Raw genomic sequence first — 19,642 nt, 5'->3', positions numbered from 1 at the left:
TGCAGCTCCTGTGGACCAACCCCCGAAAGAGAAAATATATTCTTGAGAGTCTCTAGGCATAGCAAAACTAGGAGTTCTCACTGTAGTTGTACAATTCTCAAGATTTGCAACCAGTTCCTCATAACCATCAATAATGTCCATTAGCCCTGTCTTCTCAATAAAGGGATGCAGAGCAACCTCTCTCCTGAAGAATTGGATATCCATCCTTCCAAACCGGGCTGTTAAGAGAAGGGCGAGTGAAGGCTCTGTATTATTAGCCCTGTTCCAACTTAAGATAAATTTCCACACATCTTCTTCTGTGCACCTTAATCCATGGTCGGAAAGTATTTCTATTAGATCAGCTTCAGGAAGATTTAAGATTCCTGATTTCGATGATTCTTTTACTAGACTGAAATTGTTCAGTATAAAATTCAGGGCTGAAGCTTTCAAATTTATGAAAAAGTAATCCAGTGCAAACATGTAGAGCTCCACAACGTTCTCTGGATTCAAGATTTTCTCCATGAATAATTCACATTCTTCAACAATTGTGCTGATCCCGAGGAAATCAGCAACTTTAATCATATCTTTCACATTCTTATCGTTGATCTCGCCTTCACCGTACATCGCTCGAGCTAAAACTGGATACAGCTCATCTTTTTTCATATTTAAATATATTGTTGAAGTTTGTTGACGTTCTAATTTCTTTTCTTTCTTGAACGGTCCATTTAACAGAACATCAAAGAATGGTGAACTATAAACTAGCATTAGTCTGGTTGCTAGGAACGATTGGTTATCATTTGTATAGATTAGTATGTCACTTGTATCTTGAGAACTTCTAGTCGAAGACATAAATTCAAGCAGCCTATCCTCTGACATTTTTGATTCAAATAAATTTGAATATTGCGAAATTTGCAAAGGCCTTTTTGCGCATTTTCTTTGTGAACTTTTAATTTTAACAAAAGAATTAAATGTTTAATATTTGTAGTTGGACCAAAGCACAAACCAGTTGGTGTTGAACGAGGTTGTTATAGATCGAGGACCATCTCCTTATCACATCGGTTCAGGTTTATTCATTTTTCGTTACTAAAAAAATCTATTTTGAAATTAATTGAAAAATTTGTGGTCTCTAGTTAAAATCCTATTTCCGGCTAAACATTTGAAAGACAATCTTCATCTTGGGACTATTTTAAGATATGAGCTAATTAAGGTTTTAAGATTTAATGTGTCTTTAATTATCAATGTGAACTGAAATTTTTATTGACATTAATATCAGATACTATACAACTTTAAGTTTTCAACACTTTGAAAGCCTACTTTTTATTATGCTAAAAAACCTTATCTTTAATGTGGCTTAAAATTATAGCAGAGTTGATTCTAAACTCTTATTTTTTTCAGGGTGATGGTTTGATTGTCTCTACCCCCTACTGGAAGTACAGCCTATGCTGTTGCTGCTGGAGCAAGTATGATACATCCCGCTGTCCCAGCAGTCATGGTTACTCCTATCTGTCCTCACTCTCTCTCATTCTGTCCTATCGTGGTTCCTGCCGGGGTAGAGCTCAAGATCTCCGTAAGCCCCGACAGCAGGAACACGGCGTGGGTCTCCTTCGACGGGAGGAAGCGACAGGAACTGTGTCATGGTGACAGCTTTAGGGTTAACATCAGTATCCATCCGATTCCATCGATCTGCTCACAGGTATGAAAATGTTTTAATAAATATATGAGTCGATCTGATCTATAATGCATTTTGTTCAATAAACTTCACTAAATGTCTTAGTTGGAAATATCAAAGGTTTATACCATCAGGTTTCAAAGATATTTTCAAAGAAATATGGGATTGGAAAATTTTAGTTTTTGACAAAAACTCAGTTTCTTTGGAGTTTTAAATTCAAGCTATAGATTTTTGTGTATCTTGAACAAATTCTATAAAAATATTTTTTTTCTTATGTTGAAAACATATATATGTTTATATATATATACTTTTGCCATCATATATATAGTTCTATATATATTCAGTGAAATCCTTAATAACGAATACATCAGAAGAATTTATCAAATGTCGTCTTGACAATTTTCCAATGAGTTTTATACTATATTACGTAAATTTCAATATTTGCGAAAATAAATAAATAGCCATGAATATGCGGGAACAGTTTTAAAGAGTTCCATATAATCATTTAATTAAAAGACTAAATATCTGCAACATTCCATTATCAGAAAGTGAAGAATACGACATTTGATGAATTCTTTCGATGTATTCGTTATTAAGGGTTTCACTGTAGATTATTCTTATTATTTCAATATTATATAGTATCATTACTATCAATTTTATGGCCAGCATTATAATCAAACATGCCTATTTAGAAACAAAATATTTTAGATTTTATATGATTTATGAACATTATTAACTAGAAATAAAAGGAATGATTTTGCTAAATACTCATACATTTAATTTTATTTCTTGCTTTGCATCCTAGATTGGATTAAAATGCATAAGTTGCATTTGGTGGATTTGGGTATTTTTGTTGTGTGAGTTTGTATATGTGTGCATGCAAGTTTTCAAAGAATGCCAAATTTTTCAGTTAGTTGAAATTGAGCAATTTTGCACACTTGGGGTGCTGGAAAATTTATTTTTCATGTTTAAATTTTATTAAATTTGTTCTCAATCAGAATGACAATACTATACTCTATAAGATTTATATTTCATGGAAGTCCGCAGTTTACGCAATCTTAACACTTTTTTCCTCAGGGACGGATTCTGCAATCTAGCTCCGGGGTTGTTAAAGGACTCGGGAGTCAGGTGCAGTTCAAACCTTAAACTTCTCCGGGTAGCAGGATACATAGGATACATAGGATACTCAGGATACTCAGGATACTCAGGATACTCAGGATACTCAGAAAACTCAGGAAACCCAGAAAACACTTTACAATCAATTTCAAAAAATTATGAAAATAGATAAAGTCACAGTTTTCCTGAAATCTAAAGGCGAACTAACACAGGTTTTATTACGTTGAATCTAGTGTCAATTGTTTTTTGAAGAAAGCATAATTTAGCTTTTTGCAGACATTGTTTTCAAATGAAGTTTAATTTTTTGAAACAACGCAATCAAGTTTATTGCTTTGTTACTGTAGATAAACAAGCCATAAATTGTGTTCATATTGTTAACAATTATCATGTTCTTAAAGAGACTGTACAGGAAAAATTAAAGGGGGTATAGACTGAAACATAAGTATCTTAGGAGTTGATCAAGACCCATGAGAGTTCTATGTGATGTTCCTGTCTTGAGAAATTGAAATAAAACTGCGTCAAATTTATACAAAAATCGGTATATACCAAATTTTAGAAATAGTAGGTTTAAAGAGATCATATTCAGAAAATACGCGACAAATTTAAAAACGATGCATCCCAGAGGAGCCTAAGTAACTTAGGTTTGGTCCCATTATTATTTGAATTTCATAATTTTTCATTTTAAATAGATTTGATAATTATTGTACATAATTATACGTATAATTGTTAATACGTCCGTATCACGTGACCAGAACTCCTACCAATGGCAGTGCAGTATACTGGTCACGTGATACAGACGTAGACACGTAACAATAATAGATAACATCAGATAGAACTCGCAAGGGTTTTGTTCACCTTCGTAGGTACTTTGGTTTCAGCCTTTACCCCTTGAATTTTTTCCTTTATACAGTCCCTTTAACAATGTTAATATTGCCAACAATGTTAATGTTGTCAACAATGTTCATGTTGTTAACAATGTTCATATTGTTAACAATGTTCATATTGTTAACGATGTTCAGATTGTTATCAATGTTCATACTCTTAGCAAAGTTTATGTTGTTAACAATGTTCATGTTGTTAACAATGTTTATGTTGTTAACAATGTTCATGTTGTTAACAATGTACATGTTGTCAACAATGTTCATGTTGTTAAAAATGTTCATGTTGTTAATGATGTTCATGTTGTAAACAATGTTCATATTGTAAACAATGTACATATTGCTAACACTGTTCATGTTGTTAACAATCTTCATATTGTTAACAATGTTCATATTGTTAACAATGTTCATGTTGTTAACAATTTTTATATTGTAAACAATGTTCATTTGTTAATGATGATCATGTTGTAAACAATGTTCATGTTGTTAAAAATGTTCATATTGTTTGCAATGTTCATGTTGTTAAAAATGTTCATGTTGTTAACAATCTTCATATTGTTAACAATGTTAATACTGTTAACAATGTTCATATTGTTAACAAATGATGTTCATGTTGTTAACAATTTTCATATTGTAAACAATGTTCATTGTTCATATTGTAAACAATGTTCATGTTGTTAATGATTTTCATGTTGTTAACAATGTTCATGTTATTGGAATAATGTTAAATATTGTTTGCAATGTTCATGTTGTTAACAATGTTCATATTTTTAACATTATTCATGTTAACATGAACAATGTTAAATATTGTTTGCAATGTTCATGTCAGAAATGTTCATATTGTTAAATTTTTTAATGCTGTTAACAGTGCTCATGTTGTTAACAATGGTCGTGCTGTTATCAATGTTTGTGCTGTTAACAATGTTCATGTTGTTAACAATGTTCATGTTGTTAACAATGTTCATGTTGTTTATAATGTTCATGTTGTTAACAATGTTCAAAATTGTTTGCAATGTTCGGTTTGTTAATAATGTTCATGTCAGAAATGTTCATATTGTAGAAAATTTCAATATTGTTAGCCATATTCATGTTGTTAGAAATATGTTCATGTTGACATTGTTAAAAATATTAATTTTGTTAACAATGTTTATATTGTTAACAATGTACATTGCTCAATATTCACGTTGCTGACATTTTTCATGTTTTTTAGATTTTTAGATTTTCAAATGTTTATTCTCTTCTTATTACTATAAATGTGTAGATAATAGAATGTTAAGACACCTGTCTGTTAAGGTTTATTTCTATTTTGAGAGTGTTTGTCTAAAAAAGGCCAAGTTCTCCATGCATAGAGCCTAGATTGTAGATACGTAGATCTGTCAGGGTTATTTTACATTTATGATATAACACAATATAGAATTTAGGGAAGGTTACAGGAATCCAAAACCAAGGGTTTTTCATTTTTAATTTTTAGCCGCTTTTATACTTGTCATCTTAGAATACATTGGTAGGCAATTACATCAGTATAATGAAGACGACTTTCGAGTTAAATTTTTATGTATATCAAGCTATTTAACAACATGGTTATACATAAACATAGAAGTCAAGAGAATCTGTCAATTAATAAAGCTTCTTTTTGATTACTTGTAAACTTGTAATTCAAAAAACCGCTTGTTAACAATCAAAAATTAAATAAAAAAGTCGTCTTCATTGTATTGATATAATCGCCTACCATTGTAGAATCCCTGAAGAATTCCCGGGGGGAAATATTTCTGTGAAGGGACTGTCTGCATAATTTCAAGTGACCTTTATCTGCTAGAACTCGTAGAGCTTAAACTTATGTTTTGGTCTAAATAGGATTTTTGACAAGCCAGCTGGGAGCCATGATGATGCGGAAGTTGCCGATCATAGCATTTTTATCGTAATGTAATGTTTAAGCCAACTTTTTCCTATTGCCTCCTTCCTGTTCCAGAGTTTTTAGGTTCTCAATTGTTCGCCTTCATAGTGAAAGGACGAATAGGACTGCCCAAGTCGTTAAAATTGCTGATATTCCTTAATAAAATTTCTTTATAAGGTTGCAAACCATACGACCATAAATTAACTAAATTAACAGATAGGACACTAGTGTCCGAATTTAATGAATTTAAGCCGCGGCCTAAATCTGATAAAAATTGGTTTCAATTGAGCGCCGGCTTAAATCTTGAAAAATGGCATACAATTTAAAGTGGAATTAACCATTTTGAGCCGCGACTCAAATTCTTTAAATTCGGCCTCAGGTGTCGTCTTTTCAAGGTTTCAATGAAACTCGTTCACAATAACCCTAAGGCAGAAGCCCAAAGGTGTTTCGCGCAGTCGGCGTAGGATTACAAGACAGAGCCATAACAATATAATAAAATGTCGATTTTCTAGAAACATGTTTTTTTCTGCTAGTTTTGTTTGAAGGAGAAATAAAGTGAATAAAGTAGTTCTTGCTAGGTAATTAGACTGTACAGGGTGTCCCAATAAACATGGGAATTCAGTGACGAATTCGATATCGTCTTTTTAACTAATTCTTTGATTTAGTTTAGTGATACCTACGGAGAAAGTTGTAATCTGTAAGAGTTTCGTCTGCTATGTTCACATTTTGCTTGTTTATGTTTTGACTGCATACGGTTGTACTTAGTAAAACAAGAAAATTACTGTATACGAACAGAGTAAACTTGTCCGTCTTCACTGTTCATCTTGCAGAGACATTATAGACACATCTTTACAGTCTTACCCTTTCCATAAAATAAACTCTAGCTGACACAATAATATTATGGGTTTTGAAATTAGGTATTACAATGCTAATTCATAACAAAGACGATATTCAATTCGTCACTAAATTCCCATGTTTTTTTGGGACACCCTGTAATTGTACCTATAAAGTATCATTATACTTGTGTCTGATATCCAAGGAGCCAAATGTTTTGAATTTACTGTTTATATTTTGGCTTCCCCTCCCCTTGGCGTTTATAGATTTATTTCTGTATACGCCCTTGGGTAGCGTATTATGAGTGTAGCGTTTTATCTATAAAGCGTTTTATGAGTAGCGTTTTTCAAGGTACACCCTGTAGTTCTCTCTTCCTGATTATGGTTAGTGGTTACTCCCTGGTTATTTTAACTCTTTTTTGTTTAAATAAACCTTTTTCCTGTTCCTGCATATTACGCCTTTTTCTTTTTTTTTAGTTTTTATTGACTATAAGTTCTCTCCTTTTTTATATTTGTTATTTTTTCTCTTCTTGTTGCTGTTTAATCTTATAGGCGTTTGTCTTATTTCTTTGTATTTTTTCTTTCATTCAGTTTTTATTGACTATTAGTTCTCTCCATTTTTTATATTTTTTATTTTTTTTCTTCTTGTTTCTGTTTAATCTTAGGCGTTTTTCTTATTTCTTTGTATTTTTTCTTTCATTCAGTTTTTATTGACTATTAGTTCTCTCCATTTTTTATATTTGTTATTTTTTCTCTTCTTGTTTCTGTTTAATCTTAGGCGTTTTTCTTATTTCTTTGTATTTTTTTCTTTCTGCTTTTTTAGCCAATTTTTCTTTCTCTTTATCTCTGGCTGATATAGTTTTTTGTTGTTGTTGGGTTTTTAATTATTTCTAGTCTTTCATTTTTTACCTCTTCCTGGTTCTGTACTTGATTTTTTGTTCTTGTTTTTAATTTTAATATCTTTTTGTTTCCGTTTTCTTATTTTCGTTTCCTGTTTTCCTGTTTTCAAATGCAAAAAATATTTCTTGATTTTTGTAACTGAGACGTACCTGAGCTAATATTAATGGCCAACTATACAGCTAGCTTATACTCCGGTCAGACTGTGCCGGGGTCAGTATTTTCCCAAGGATTCAAGAAATAAAGTAAACTCTAAAATTAAAACGAATTTTTTTACAACCTTCAATTAAAATCACATTTTTGTTCATTTCCGGCTCGAATGTGTACTTCAGTACTAACATAATTTGACCGTGATAAATAAAAATATTGTCAGTTAGTGATGTATAGAGTTTTATCTGTGAAAGACACTTTAGCTAGTGCTGTTAAAGGATCTAGATATATTGAATATTACTTCTATATACAGGGTTACCCACAAAGGATGAGACTGCAAAGACGACCCAAAACTCTTAAAATATGACAATTTAAAGCTTTTTTTTGTTTTCTGCCTTTAATTTAATATTTTAATGGTGTGCTAAATAATTAAGCACATAAATAAGCAAGTTTTTTTCCTGCAAGGAACCCTGAATGTAATAAAAGGGAATAAACAAATTCCGTACGATCTTCTCTGAAGTCTCGTCTTAAATATTACTTTAATATACATTTACTAAGTACTTATAAGCTGAACTACAGAAAGTTTCCATGATAATTACTACATAATGATGAATTAAAGAATTTTCTCACGGCACAAAACTGAATTAAACTTAAGACACTTAATCTAATTGTTTTTGCTAAGAGAGAAACAATTGTCCACAGCTGCAGAAAATCTCGAAGATGCGATTTTTCGTTTCGTGCATTTTCCGATGTTTGAACTGTTGTGTGCAGAGTATTGTTAATTTTTAACTCTTGATCTTGATATCAAATGTGGGATCTTTTAGATTTGAGGATAAATGCTTGAAATTCCTCAATTTAAATTATCCCTACAGGGTATGACCACCTGTGGATATCAAAGATGAATTATATTAATTTATCCGTATATCTGCATTCACAACACAAAAGTTCTGTCCTCTGAATCCTTACGTTTAAAAATATATATATAGGGAGCAGGGTAAGGAGGCAGTGCCCCCCCCCCCCCTAGAACTCAGAGCTAAAACACTTTTCAAATCTGAAACTGAAGGGGGAAGAGCATAAAAAAATTAGTTTGCTGTTTTTTCTGCTAGTTTTGTTTGAAGGAGAGATGAAAGTAGTACTTGCAAGGTAATTGGACTGTATGTGTACCTTTAAAGTATCCAAGAAGCCAAATTTTTTGAGTTTACAGTTCAAATTTTGCAAAAAAGAAATTTGTGCGTTCGCCCTTTGAGCGGGGGATGGCAGGCGGCTATAAGCTACAACATTTTCCCCTTGTCTTCCGGCAGCTATGAGCCACAACCGATACGGTTTGCCATGGCACAGCATTTGAGTCTTCCTGCAGTTATTACGTTTTTAAATAATAAATTTAATGCATTGAAATTGTTATTTTCAAAAATCCAGCGACGTCATGCACTGTCAAAATATGTCTATACTCTGCATAACGCGGGTGCTATCTTTACTCTCTGTAAAGTAAGTTTTACAGAATCTACCAAGAATAACGTATGTTCTATATACATAAATATGCTTAATGTTGCATCTACTTACTCATCTCTACGCTCCGTTAATTTTCTTTATGCGTGCATCTACTCTGCACTCGTATTCTCTATTCTAAATCTTCTCTGCATCTCTACTTATCTTTACTTTGCATACATTTATCTTTTCCATTCATATATTCTCCTCTACTCAGCACTACATCCTGTATTCTCAACATCCGGTTTTTCCTACTCGGCAATTTGCTTTCTGTATTCTGTATACCCTACTAACCCGAAACCCTAAATACTTAAGCCTCTATATAGGTATACATATTTTTTGTTATATTTACGTAAAAATTGGTATGCTCTACATTTTGGTAAAAAACTTGCATATATTTACTTATTTTTACGTATTTATCATACCAAGCTATTTTTTTAAGTGCTTAGGTTTTCCAGAAACGTATTTTTACGAATAATTGCGTATACTTTTTACCAAGAATTTTTTAAATAGTTTTTAGGTTTTTATTTTACTTATTTTTACGTATTATTTCGCTTTTTACTTTACTTAAAAAATTGTGGTTTTTTCCAAAGAGCTTATGAGTTTGATGTTAATCTAAAACTATAGGTATATTTTCGTAAATTTCATAGTGAACACACAATTCAAATTTCTTAAAGGTATCAGCTTTACCGTAATGCGGCATGATTTTAAAAATTGCAATTTAAATGCCCTAAACTTATCATTTAAAAACGTAATAACTGCTGTGGCATGGAAGACCTTACGGTTGAGGTTCATGGCTGCCGAAGGACAAAAAAGATAATCTGTGGCATGTAAGGAGAAAATGTTGTGGCTTATGGCCGCCTGCCATCCCCAGCTCATATAGGTTGTGAATTTTTAAGAAACTGCAGACATTGCAGATTTTATATGAGAAAATTGTATTTTGATGTCAGATCAGATTATGACGCAATTCGTACGCTTTCCTCAAATCCGAGTCTTTAATAAATCCAACATAAATCAGTTATTTACATACAGTGATAACCAGAAAAAAACGGAAGTAGGAAGAAGACGACATTATAGTTATACAAGGTATTAAAATACGGGTACCCTCGTGAATCGACACATGCCGCTCTATAAATAGATGGTCCCTTAAAACGTCAGTCCCTTTAATAATGAAAGAAAAAATGCATTGTGTTCAATTACGGTTTCTCTAAAAAAACGACAATATCTTCCAAATTATTGATCAGATAAAGGTTTATGGGGTAATGTTGTGAATCGGTATCATGGATTTAAATGTATAATACCGGTATGATCACTTTTAATTTAACAGAATACAAGGACCATAGATAAAGATAGATTGCACATAAGACGACATTTTTTATCATGAAAGATATAAATGTACTGAGATGTTTTAAAGAAATTCCTATTATATAGATTAACTAGGTCGGTTGTAAACATTGGCTGTTATGTCATTGAGTACTTGTGGTGTACATGAGTTCTGTAGAGAGAAATTTAGGTTAGTTTAGTCCTTCTCATGTCCTTCTTCAATTCTCGTCAATATGATATATTGCTCAGTGAAATATTGTTGTTCAAATAGTTCCATTTCCGGAGTTATTTTACACTCTATTATGAAATCCATTAAAACACACCAAACCACCCTGCTTTTCATTGAAGTACACTTTGACTTCTAGAAGTATGAGTTCGCGGACTGTACAATTCTTGGTGATTTTGCATACATAAGCTATCTATGTTTATTTATTTATCTATGACAAGGACAGTCCCTTTTTGGTTTTTTCCCCCCCCCCCCCCCCACCTCGAGTATCAACCCATTAAATGAGAAATAAGAATTGATGAAGGATGGATGAGAAAACAAGATTGATGAAAAATGAATGATAAACGAGGGAATTAATAATGGATGGAAGAGTATGTATATAAAGAATGAAAAGGGATAGATGAGTATGTGTGAAGAATGAAAAAGGATAGAAGAGTATGTGTGAAGAATGAAAAGGATAGATGAGTATGTATAGAAGAATGAAATAGAATAGATGAGTATGTGTGAAGAATGAAAACGGATGGATGAGTATGTATAGAAGAATGAAATAGAATAGATGAGTATGTGTGAAGAATGAAAACGGATGGATGAGTATGTATAGAAGAATGAAAAAGGATGGATGAGTATAGTGTGAAGAATGAAAAAGAATAGATGAGTACGTGTGAAGAATGAAAACGGATGGATGAGTATGTGTGAAGAATGAAAACGGATGGATGAGTATGTGTGAAGAATGAAAACGGATAGATGAGTATGTGTGAAGAATGAAAACAGATGGATGAGTATGTGTGAAGAATGAAAACGGATGGATGAGCATGTATAGAAGAATGAAAACGGATGGATAAGTATGTATGAATAATAAAATAAGACGGATGATGAAGTTTGAGAAATGAAAATGTAGGAAATACAATAAATGAGTTTGGTTAATGTTTATTGACTTGTATCCAAGGAGTATAAAATAGAAGGGAGATACAACTGACGCGCGGCCCGCCCTACCATATGATTATACATGCTTTGTAGACGGTACTTCATTTGAATAAAAAATGTAGAATTACCGCGTATTCAATAACCTATTCTGAATATTTCTTATACAAATGGAGAAGTGTCTGCAAAGCATGTATAATCATATGGTAGGGCGGGCCGCGTTATTTGCATCTCCTTTCTATTCCATACTCCTTGCTTGTATACTGTATACTGTTTATATTAAGAGAGTATTTGCACTGAAGGTGAGAAAACTAAAATTAATTGAATGTTTTCTAAAATTATTTATTTAAGAGCTATTCAGACCAACATATTAATTATTTTAATAATAGGAAGAACAAAATAGATTAAATTAATTCTAATATTATATAATGAATGTTACTTAGACCTTATTTTAAAATGGAGTTCACTGTGAGACTGAATGTGTTTGATAAGGAGGTTTTTAAAAGTCTGATTATATTTAGGAAAATGCGTGGAGAAAAATGTTTAAAATCGTCCATATTTCCAAATATTCCTCCTTTCATCGTCAACCTTCCAACAATCAACCAACAAGGTATATTTTCATTACAATATTTACCATCTTTTGACCAACATTACCGATCCATGATTCCCCCATCGAGATATTAGTAATAGAGGGGGCATCTGGAATTTTAGACTTCTTGTTGTACAACCACTGTACACAATGACCCGATCAGAAATTCTACCTGGGGGGATCATAATTCGTAGATCAGTTTTGAAAGTTATTGTTTGAAAGTAAAAGCAAAGAAAACAAGTCCATATGATTTTTGTATAAAAATGAGACATGACAAATAGAGAAAAAAATAAAATCCTTTGTTCAAATTTTTAGAATTTTCTAACTTACACAGGCCCCTTACATTAGGGTCAAAGCGGGGATTTCATACCTACAGCCTCAGGCATACTGCCTAAATGCCTTATTTTACCGTTACCCGACTAAATCTATCTTTAGACCTACTTCCGGTCATTGGATTTCGACATTTTATAAGAAATTTTGCATAGTAGTTGCACAGATGCCTTTGAAGAGAATTTGCACATTTTCAGTTTTCCTTGAATAAAATTTAGTTTTTGAAAATATTGCAAATATTTTTGCATATTTGAATTCAAGGGCTTTTCAAAAATGTATAATTTATTATATTTCGCCCACTTTCTGTTTTGCACATTTTTGATTAATAACATGATATTGCAATAAATATTTGAAATTTTTCAAATTTGCAATTTTTTGCAGATTATCAAAGTAGAGCCCAAAGGCTTTCCAAAAGTGTATCAAATGATATAGGTTTTTTTCCCAATAAGGAAATAGAGTGGGGGGTCCCTAGGACCCCCAGGGCCCCTCCCACCCAGACTATTTCGGGTAAAACAGACCTCAGCCTGAACCAGGGAAGTTAAAAGTTTTCGTAAAAAATTCGCACATTTTAATCTTAAAAGACGATAGATTGTGTACAACTACTTAACTTCGTGAAATTAAAAATTTTACTTAACCGCGGGTTCCATTGACCCATTTTGCCAAAAAAAACATCCCTCGCTGGATGTTTTGTAAACAAGTAGTCTTTACCTTTGGAACACTTGGTAAAGTAAAATTCCCTTAACTTCTCTGAAGAATATGTGTAAATATTTTTTTTTTGTCTTCTTCTCAAAAAGAGCGGAAATAAACAAAACTCATAATTTTGTGATCACAAAATCATGAATATCTTTTAATTTTGTTTGTTTAAATAACAACCAAAAGGGTTGGCTGGCAAGCATTTCATAGCTTGTTATTGGCCAATTCTGTGAATTGAAGTTTTAGTTAGTCCAATTAGATTAATTATATATCCAATATTTGGTTAGGTTCTGACAATCAGCCTTGAAGCCGCCCCTATGTCAGGACGCGATGGCTTTAAAATGGTTAAATTGGAAAACTTGTTAATATTATTTTTAAGGTTACTTTTTAGAAATAGGAAAGAATACAGAGAATGTCCCCGAACCACCAGAACTAAGGAATCAAAACTAAATGCTTTTTGATTTACCCAATTCGAAAAGTATGTTTCTAGTTAAAACTCTGTATATTAAAAATAAGTACAAACAAAATAGTAATAAAAGGAGAATTTCTAAGATGAATTGAAATCTTCACGGCAATGGGACATATTTAAAATTTTAGACGTATATTTACCACGACTGTGGTGATTTCAACGTAGCATGTATCCGCAAGTCACTTTATAGAGAACCCACAATTGAAAAAAAATCAATTAGCAAATAGAAAAATATTGATATCTCATTCATACTGGCTTAGGCAAAGCTTTTATGGGTTGTTAATGGATGGTCATTTGATATAAGGTTTGTAAACCTAACTTGCGTTTTTTTCAAATATTTAGTTCAAATTAGAACGATTGATATGATGGTAGAGTTGAGGGAGAGCTTGTGGAGGATACCCTTGGCTTTCCTGGAGATTGTCAGGATTCATGAACTCAAGACTAAAGTAGGATTTAATTTCATTTAACATAGTTGGTTGTGGAGAAAGGATGAATACCAGAATCAAAGGAATTGAGTCTTTGCCACATACTCTGATTTTCTAATCTTTGGAACCCAATGTCGTAGACCTTAATTAGATATTTTAAACTATGAATTCTGTTAGATCAAAAAATCTAAGCTTGAAATATCAAAGATTTACAGATTGCAAAGATAAATGGATTAGAAAATTTTAGTTTGTGGCAAAGACTGTATTTCTTTGAAATCGATTCTGCACCATCTTTATTTCGGTAATTTGTTTCTGTAAAAAGAATATTGAGATAAACAGTTTCCGAAAGAATAGAGCGAAATATATTCTTTAGATCCTTATCTTCGTAACAAATTTAGATTTTTAAGTTAAAGAAATATATATTGTTCAGGATCGGCCAGTGTTCGGGGCTAACGTAGCAATACCTAAAACATTTACGAAAGATAAGACAAACCATGTAAAAAAATCCTACTCCAAGCCAAAGTCAATGATTACAGGTATTTTCTTTTTTATTTGAAAGATATTTTACTTTAAAAGTTCCCACCCCCTTCCTCTTTAGCTTTAGTTTTCGCTCAATTCTTATCTTTTAAGTTCAACAGTTTAGACTCTAATTGATTTTAAATCAATTTTCTTTGATAAATATTTACGACATTATTATTTTGGTTCCCAGTTTTAAAGTTTTTGATGAGAAAACGAAACTGGACTTTTTTAATCCCTATATCTTTGCGACCTGATGGGGAAAACATTTGAATTTCAAAAATGTACTATTTGATCTAAAAAAATTCTTAGCTTGAAATATCAAAGGTCTACGACATCGGTTTGCAAAGATAAAGGGATTAAAATTCTTTTTTATATTTAAGTGGGGCCACTTCGAGATCATCAAATCATATAATACTCTTGTTTTTACAGATGAAAAAGTTTTGATGGTGAGGTCAGAAGTTCCCCGAGTTCCCAAAGTTCCCGGATTTTTCCGACAAAACACTAAGGATCAATCCTCCTTCTCAGACGATCATGGAGGTGTAAACAAGATATAAATACGACGATAAGTAGAACACGGACAGCCGTAGTACATTTGAATTTCCAAGCCGGGTCAATTTTTCCGGTCCAGTTTGTACTGCATCGCCCGGACATTGGGTAAATAAAGCAGACACTCAATAGTAATAGCCGGTGCAACAAGGTTGACGCGGTCAGACTTTAGGTTAAATTTACTTTTACTAAAGGGTCAGAGGTGTGTGAGAAAAGCAAATTCAGAGAGTATCTTTACTATATAAAAAATTCCTCTAGTCTTGATGCATTCAAACACTAAAGTAGTTCAATATCCCAACTGAATGTGTTTTGGGAGATGAAATGATAAAGTTTTTAAAAAAATCGTGGAATAAAAACTCGAATTTAATTTATTATTTTTAAATGTATTATGTAGAAAGGAATTAGTGTTTGCCACAAACTCAGATATTCTAATCCTTATAAATTTGCAACCCCAACTTTGATATTTCAAACTATGAATTCTGTTAGATAAAATAATATAAGTTTGAAATATCCAAGGTTTACACTATCAGGTTGTAAAGATATAAGAACTAGAAAATTTGAATTTGTGGCAAAGTCTCAATTTCTTTGTAGGTGTAAAAGTATCACCGTTCCCAGCCTGTACACAGATATCAAGGAAGGATAATCTGTGGGTGCATTTTAAGGTATTTTTATGTACAAACTACTAATAATTCAAATACATGTACACTATTTTCATATAATATACACTTCGTTTCATAGATCAGATCAATATCTTTCTGCGTTTATATGTATAGAATGTAAATATCTTTTATGAATTTATAAACCATCAAACTTGTTTTATTTTCAAGCAAAAACATTATTCAATAAATTCATCTGTTAGTCCATCTTCATTCTGCACTTACTTTACCATCAAGCTCTCTTTATAATCCAATCACGATAGGGGGGGGGGGGGGAGGATGTTTTCCACCCCCAACTGTGTTTTTTAAATAACTCAAAAACGGCTTACAATTAGAACGCTAAAACTTCTTCACTTTTATTTTAGATGATGCAGGATAAATATGGAACTAAAGAATTCAACTTTCTTTCTGATTCTTACAATCTTCCAGGACACAGGTAGAGCAGTTCAGAGCCCGAAACTTAAAACAGAGCTTCGTACTAAACCCATTATCGGAAACCCGGTTTTATAAATGGGGTGAGGTAGTTTTGTAGATACCAATATTTTTGTTTCTTAAAAGTTTCTTTTTGTTTTTTGATTTCTCAAATTAAAATCTACGCAAATGTGTAAACCCCAATAAGGAAACTCAGGAGTTTCGTTCAACGAATCTCTCTTAAATTTCCGACACAGTACATTGTATAGGTACAGCAGTGTGGTTTATTGTAGTTACAGCTGTGCAGTATGTTAGGCACTAGAGTACAGTATATTATTCAGGTACGGCAATGCAGTACATTATACAGGTACTCCAGTGCAGTACATTGTGCAGGTACACCAGTGCATTACATTGTACTCACACCACAGTACAGTACATTGTATAGGTACTTGAGTACAATTAATTGTACAGGTACAACAGTGTGGTTTATTGTAGTTACAGCTGTGCAGTATGTTAGGCACTAGAGTACAGTATATCATTCAGGTACGGCAATGCAGTACATTATACAGGTACTGCAGTGCAGTACATTGTGCAGGTACACCAGTGCATTACATTGTACTCACACCACAGTACAGTACATTGTATAGGTACTTGAGTACAGTTAATTGTACAGGTACAGCAGTGTGGTTTATTGTAGTTACAGCTGTGCAGTATGTTAGGCACTAGAGTACAGTATATTATTAAGGTACGGCAATGCAGTACATTATACAGGTACTGCAGTGCAGTACATTGTGCAGGTACATCAGTGCATTATATTGTACTCACACCACAGTACAGTACATTGTATAGGTACTTGAGTACAGTTAACTGTACAGGTACAGCAGTGCAGTTTAAAGAGTTGTATAGAGTTGAACCTAGAGAGAAGAATGGGGCGGGAGCCTGGATCTGATTAAACCTATTTGTATAGAGTTGAACTAGAGAGAAGAATGGGGCGGGAGCCTGGATCTGATTAAACCTATTTGTATAGAGTTGAACTAGAGAGAAGAATGGGGCGGGAGCCTGGGTCTGATTAAATCTATTTGTATAGAGTTGAACTAGAGAGAAGGATGGGGCTGGAGCCTGGATCTGATTAAACCTATTTGTATAGAGTTGAACTAGAGAGAAGGATGGGGCGGGAGCCTGGATCTCATTAAACCTATTTGTATAGAGTTGAAATAGAGAGAAGGATGGGGCTGGAGCCTGGATCTCTCTGGATTATTAAACCGCTGGGAAGAAACAACGGAACAGGAATCAGGTTAAAATAAGAAATATAACTATTCAAAACTACACCTTTTTATACCTTTTTATACCTTATAAATATTTGGTTAATCGGTTTTTTCAGAAAAAAAATATATTAAAATTTTTTTTAAGAGAGTAAGAATTTAAAAAAACTTGCCTCGAACTCTGATTATGCTAATCCTAATATCTGATGTTGGAGAGTTTGATCAAATAGTTAAAGCTAGAAATATCAAAGGTTTACAACATCAGGTTTATTTTTTGTTTATTTTCTAAAATTACATCCTCCTTGTAACTTGTATTTCTTCTGATAGCTTCTAAATATTTTTTGAGTTAAAACCATTGACGAGAGCAATTTTATTCGATAAAAATGAGTTGCAATTTGATCATTACCTCTGAACTTTGAACTTAAGATGGCCACAGCTAATAACTTTATTCTCCTGTTCCCTTTTCCAAAACCAGGAGCATTCTCTTTAAAACTCCCTTTGTCTAGGGTGATAAATAGTCTAGTCGATTTACCTGGCTATGATGAGGAGGTGTGTGTACAACGGTACATAGAGAATCCATATCTGATTCATAACAAGAAGTTCGATCTCAGGTGTGTACAATGTTTTGTATAGTCCTGACAACAGAAAAATGAGTCTCCATGCAATGGTATACCCGTAAAAGCTTTGTTTGATTAAGTATAAATTAGATATTCATGTATTGTTTGATTTTTTAAAAACTGTTTATTCTAATTTGCTGTTTCTCTTCAAAAGTGACTTGCGCATTTCTTACTCACAAGAAACAATGGAGAAATTATCCGAAATAAACACTCTTCGAGTCAGATTAAAGGATCAATGGTACTGTTGTAATCGGGCATTGCCATCCTTGCATGGAGGGTTACTTAAACATTACTTTAAGCAGTGCATAGGATCCGGATCCACTGGATCCGCAAATTTCACGAATCCAGACAAATATGCGGATCCACTCAGGTGGCAAAATGTCAACCCACACTTCAGAAAAAAATTTGCCAGCTCAAAACACACATTTCTAACCGGATCCGAGTCTAGTTTTTACAGGAAAGATCTGGTTTCAGATCTGCATCAAAATAAAATTGATCCTAAGCACTGCATTTTAATAATGCTAGATTATTTTAGTATCAAAGGCACTTCTTTTGAAATATTTTCTAAAAAGATATTTCTTTAGATATAAATTATACATAAATGAAATATCATAATATTGTGTAAACCTATGCCTGTATCGTGTACTGAACAGCATCGAAGGAAAGCGCGTCAAGATTTTTCACGCACGGCTCTATGAGAGAAACGAGAAAGTGTGGAATTCTTTCTACTTGAGAACCAAATTATCAGAACTCAGACTTGCAACATTCTATTTCTAGCAAGTATAGATAAAGTCAATTTTCTCAAACCCTCCTAAAGAGCCATGTCAAGTAAAAGACCAAATTGGATTTTGAGTTTCAGACAGTAATATTACTATGAAACCCACCTAATAGGTAGCTTTCAAACAATAACACTCAGCTCAATAGAAAGTAAAACGGGAAAATATCGGTACTTACACACCGCGTAACATTCTTACATTGGTTGTAATTAGGGTGCGGAAACGTCATGTATGTGTGTCTGTACCAAAAGAGTGTGTGCAAGTAAAATCGACCACCGAAGGCGTGTACTGTACAATTAAGTCAACACTATAAGCCAAATTTTCATGCAAAGAATATAATTTGATTAAAGTTTACAATAAACTAGTCATTATTCAAGCTTAATTATAATTGACGACATTGTTCTGTAATTTTCTTGAGTGTAGTCATGTTGTGTGTCTGTACCAAAAGAGTGTGCGTGTGTGACAACGAACTCGTCTGCAAAGCAGTGTGACTGGCTTTCTCCTGCCGGACCAGCGCCATTTTACTTCCCTTTATTCTTATTCTTCCCTTAACTCGGATTACAAACAGGGGCGGATATAAGGATTCTGTAGGGGGGGGTAAAAAATTTTAATTTGGCGCGCGAAGCGCGCCGGAATTTTTTTTACCCCCCCCTAGAAATTTTTTTACCCCCCCCTAGAAAAATATCATGATGTATATCAAATTATTGGTTTTAATTGGGTTTGATTTGCATTTTCCACTCATTTCTGGGATTTACAAACTCAATCTAATAAAGGCTTCATTACATACCTTTCAGCTTCCACCTTCTTTTATACCCTTCATTATAGTCATTCATTTTACATTAACTACAAAGATCTGTAAAAAACTGAATTTATTTTATTTTAACTAAACTTTTTATATTAAGTTTGCTGGCAAATATTGACAAAAAAGGCAGTAATATAAAAAATAATAGTTTTACTCTAAGAGGAAAAAAATGTTAC

The 19,642-nt window shown here is 32.9% G+C and overlaps 2 protein-coding genes across 11 annotated transcripts in view; one reads left to right on the top strand and one right to left on the bottom strand.

Moving 5' to 3' along the window:
- LOC111702237 (kelch-like protein 10) lies at window positions 1–882 on the bottom strand (the record flags this gene model as incomplete). Its single annotated transcript, XM_023473865.1, is given in 1 exon segment — window positions 1–882. A coding segment is annotated over 1 exon segment (855 nt), but the record flags the coding sequence as incomplete, so codon positions are not given.
- Window positions 883–959: 77 nt separating this feature from the next.
- The window catches only part of LOC111702235 (tubulin polyglutamylase TTLL4), a 23,905-nt gene continuing 5,222 nt past the window's right edge, over window positions 960–19,642 (top strand). Inside the window, exons 1-12 of one of the 10 annotated variants that reach the window (XM_023473857.1) lie at window positions 960–1,043; window positions 1,375–1,672; window positions 2,726–2,776; window positions 11,893–11,981; window positions 13,363–13,420; window positions 13,805–13,898; window positions 14,308–14,413; window positions 14,826–14,933; window positions 15,534–15,604; window positions 15,964–16,034; window positions 17,217–17,303; window positions 17,778–17,882. In XM_023473857.1, the coding sequence (XP_023329625.1) occupies window positions 1,614–1,672; window positions 2,726–2,776; window positions 11,893–11,981; window positions 13,363–13,420; window positions 13,805–13,898; window positions 14,308–14,413; window positions 14,826–14,933; window positions 15,534–15,604; window positions 15,964–16,034; window positions 17,217–17,303; window positions 17,778–17,882 (899 nt within the window). In that variant the 5' untranslated portion in view covers window positions 960–1,043; window positions 1,375–1,613. Of the gene's footprint in view, window positions 1,044–1,374; window positions 1,673–2,725; window positions 2,977–5,903; window positions 6,115–6,466; window positions 6,754–9,728; window positions 9,988–11,642; window positions 11,674–11,892; window positions 11,982–13,362; window positions 13,421–13,804; window positions 13,899–14,307; window positions 14,414–14,825; window positions 14,934–15,533; window positions 15,605–15,963; window positions 16,035–17,216; window positions 17,304–17,777; window positions 17,883–19,642 lie in introns of those variants that run through there. The other 9 variants (XM_023473860.1, XM_023473861.1, XM_023473862.1 and 6 more) reach the window with 9 other exon arrangements.

Source organism: Eurytemora carolleeae, unplaced genomic scaffold (assembly GCF_000591075.1).
Source record: "Eurytemora carolleeae unplaced genomic scaffold, Eaff_2.0 scaffold494, whole genome shotgun sequence".
NCBI classification, from domain to species: Eukaryota; Metazoa; Arthropoda; class Copepoda; order Calanoida; family Temoridae; genus Eurytemora; species Eurytemora carolleeae.
This window is presented reverse-complemented; position numbering and strand designations above follow the sequence as displayed.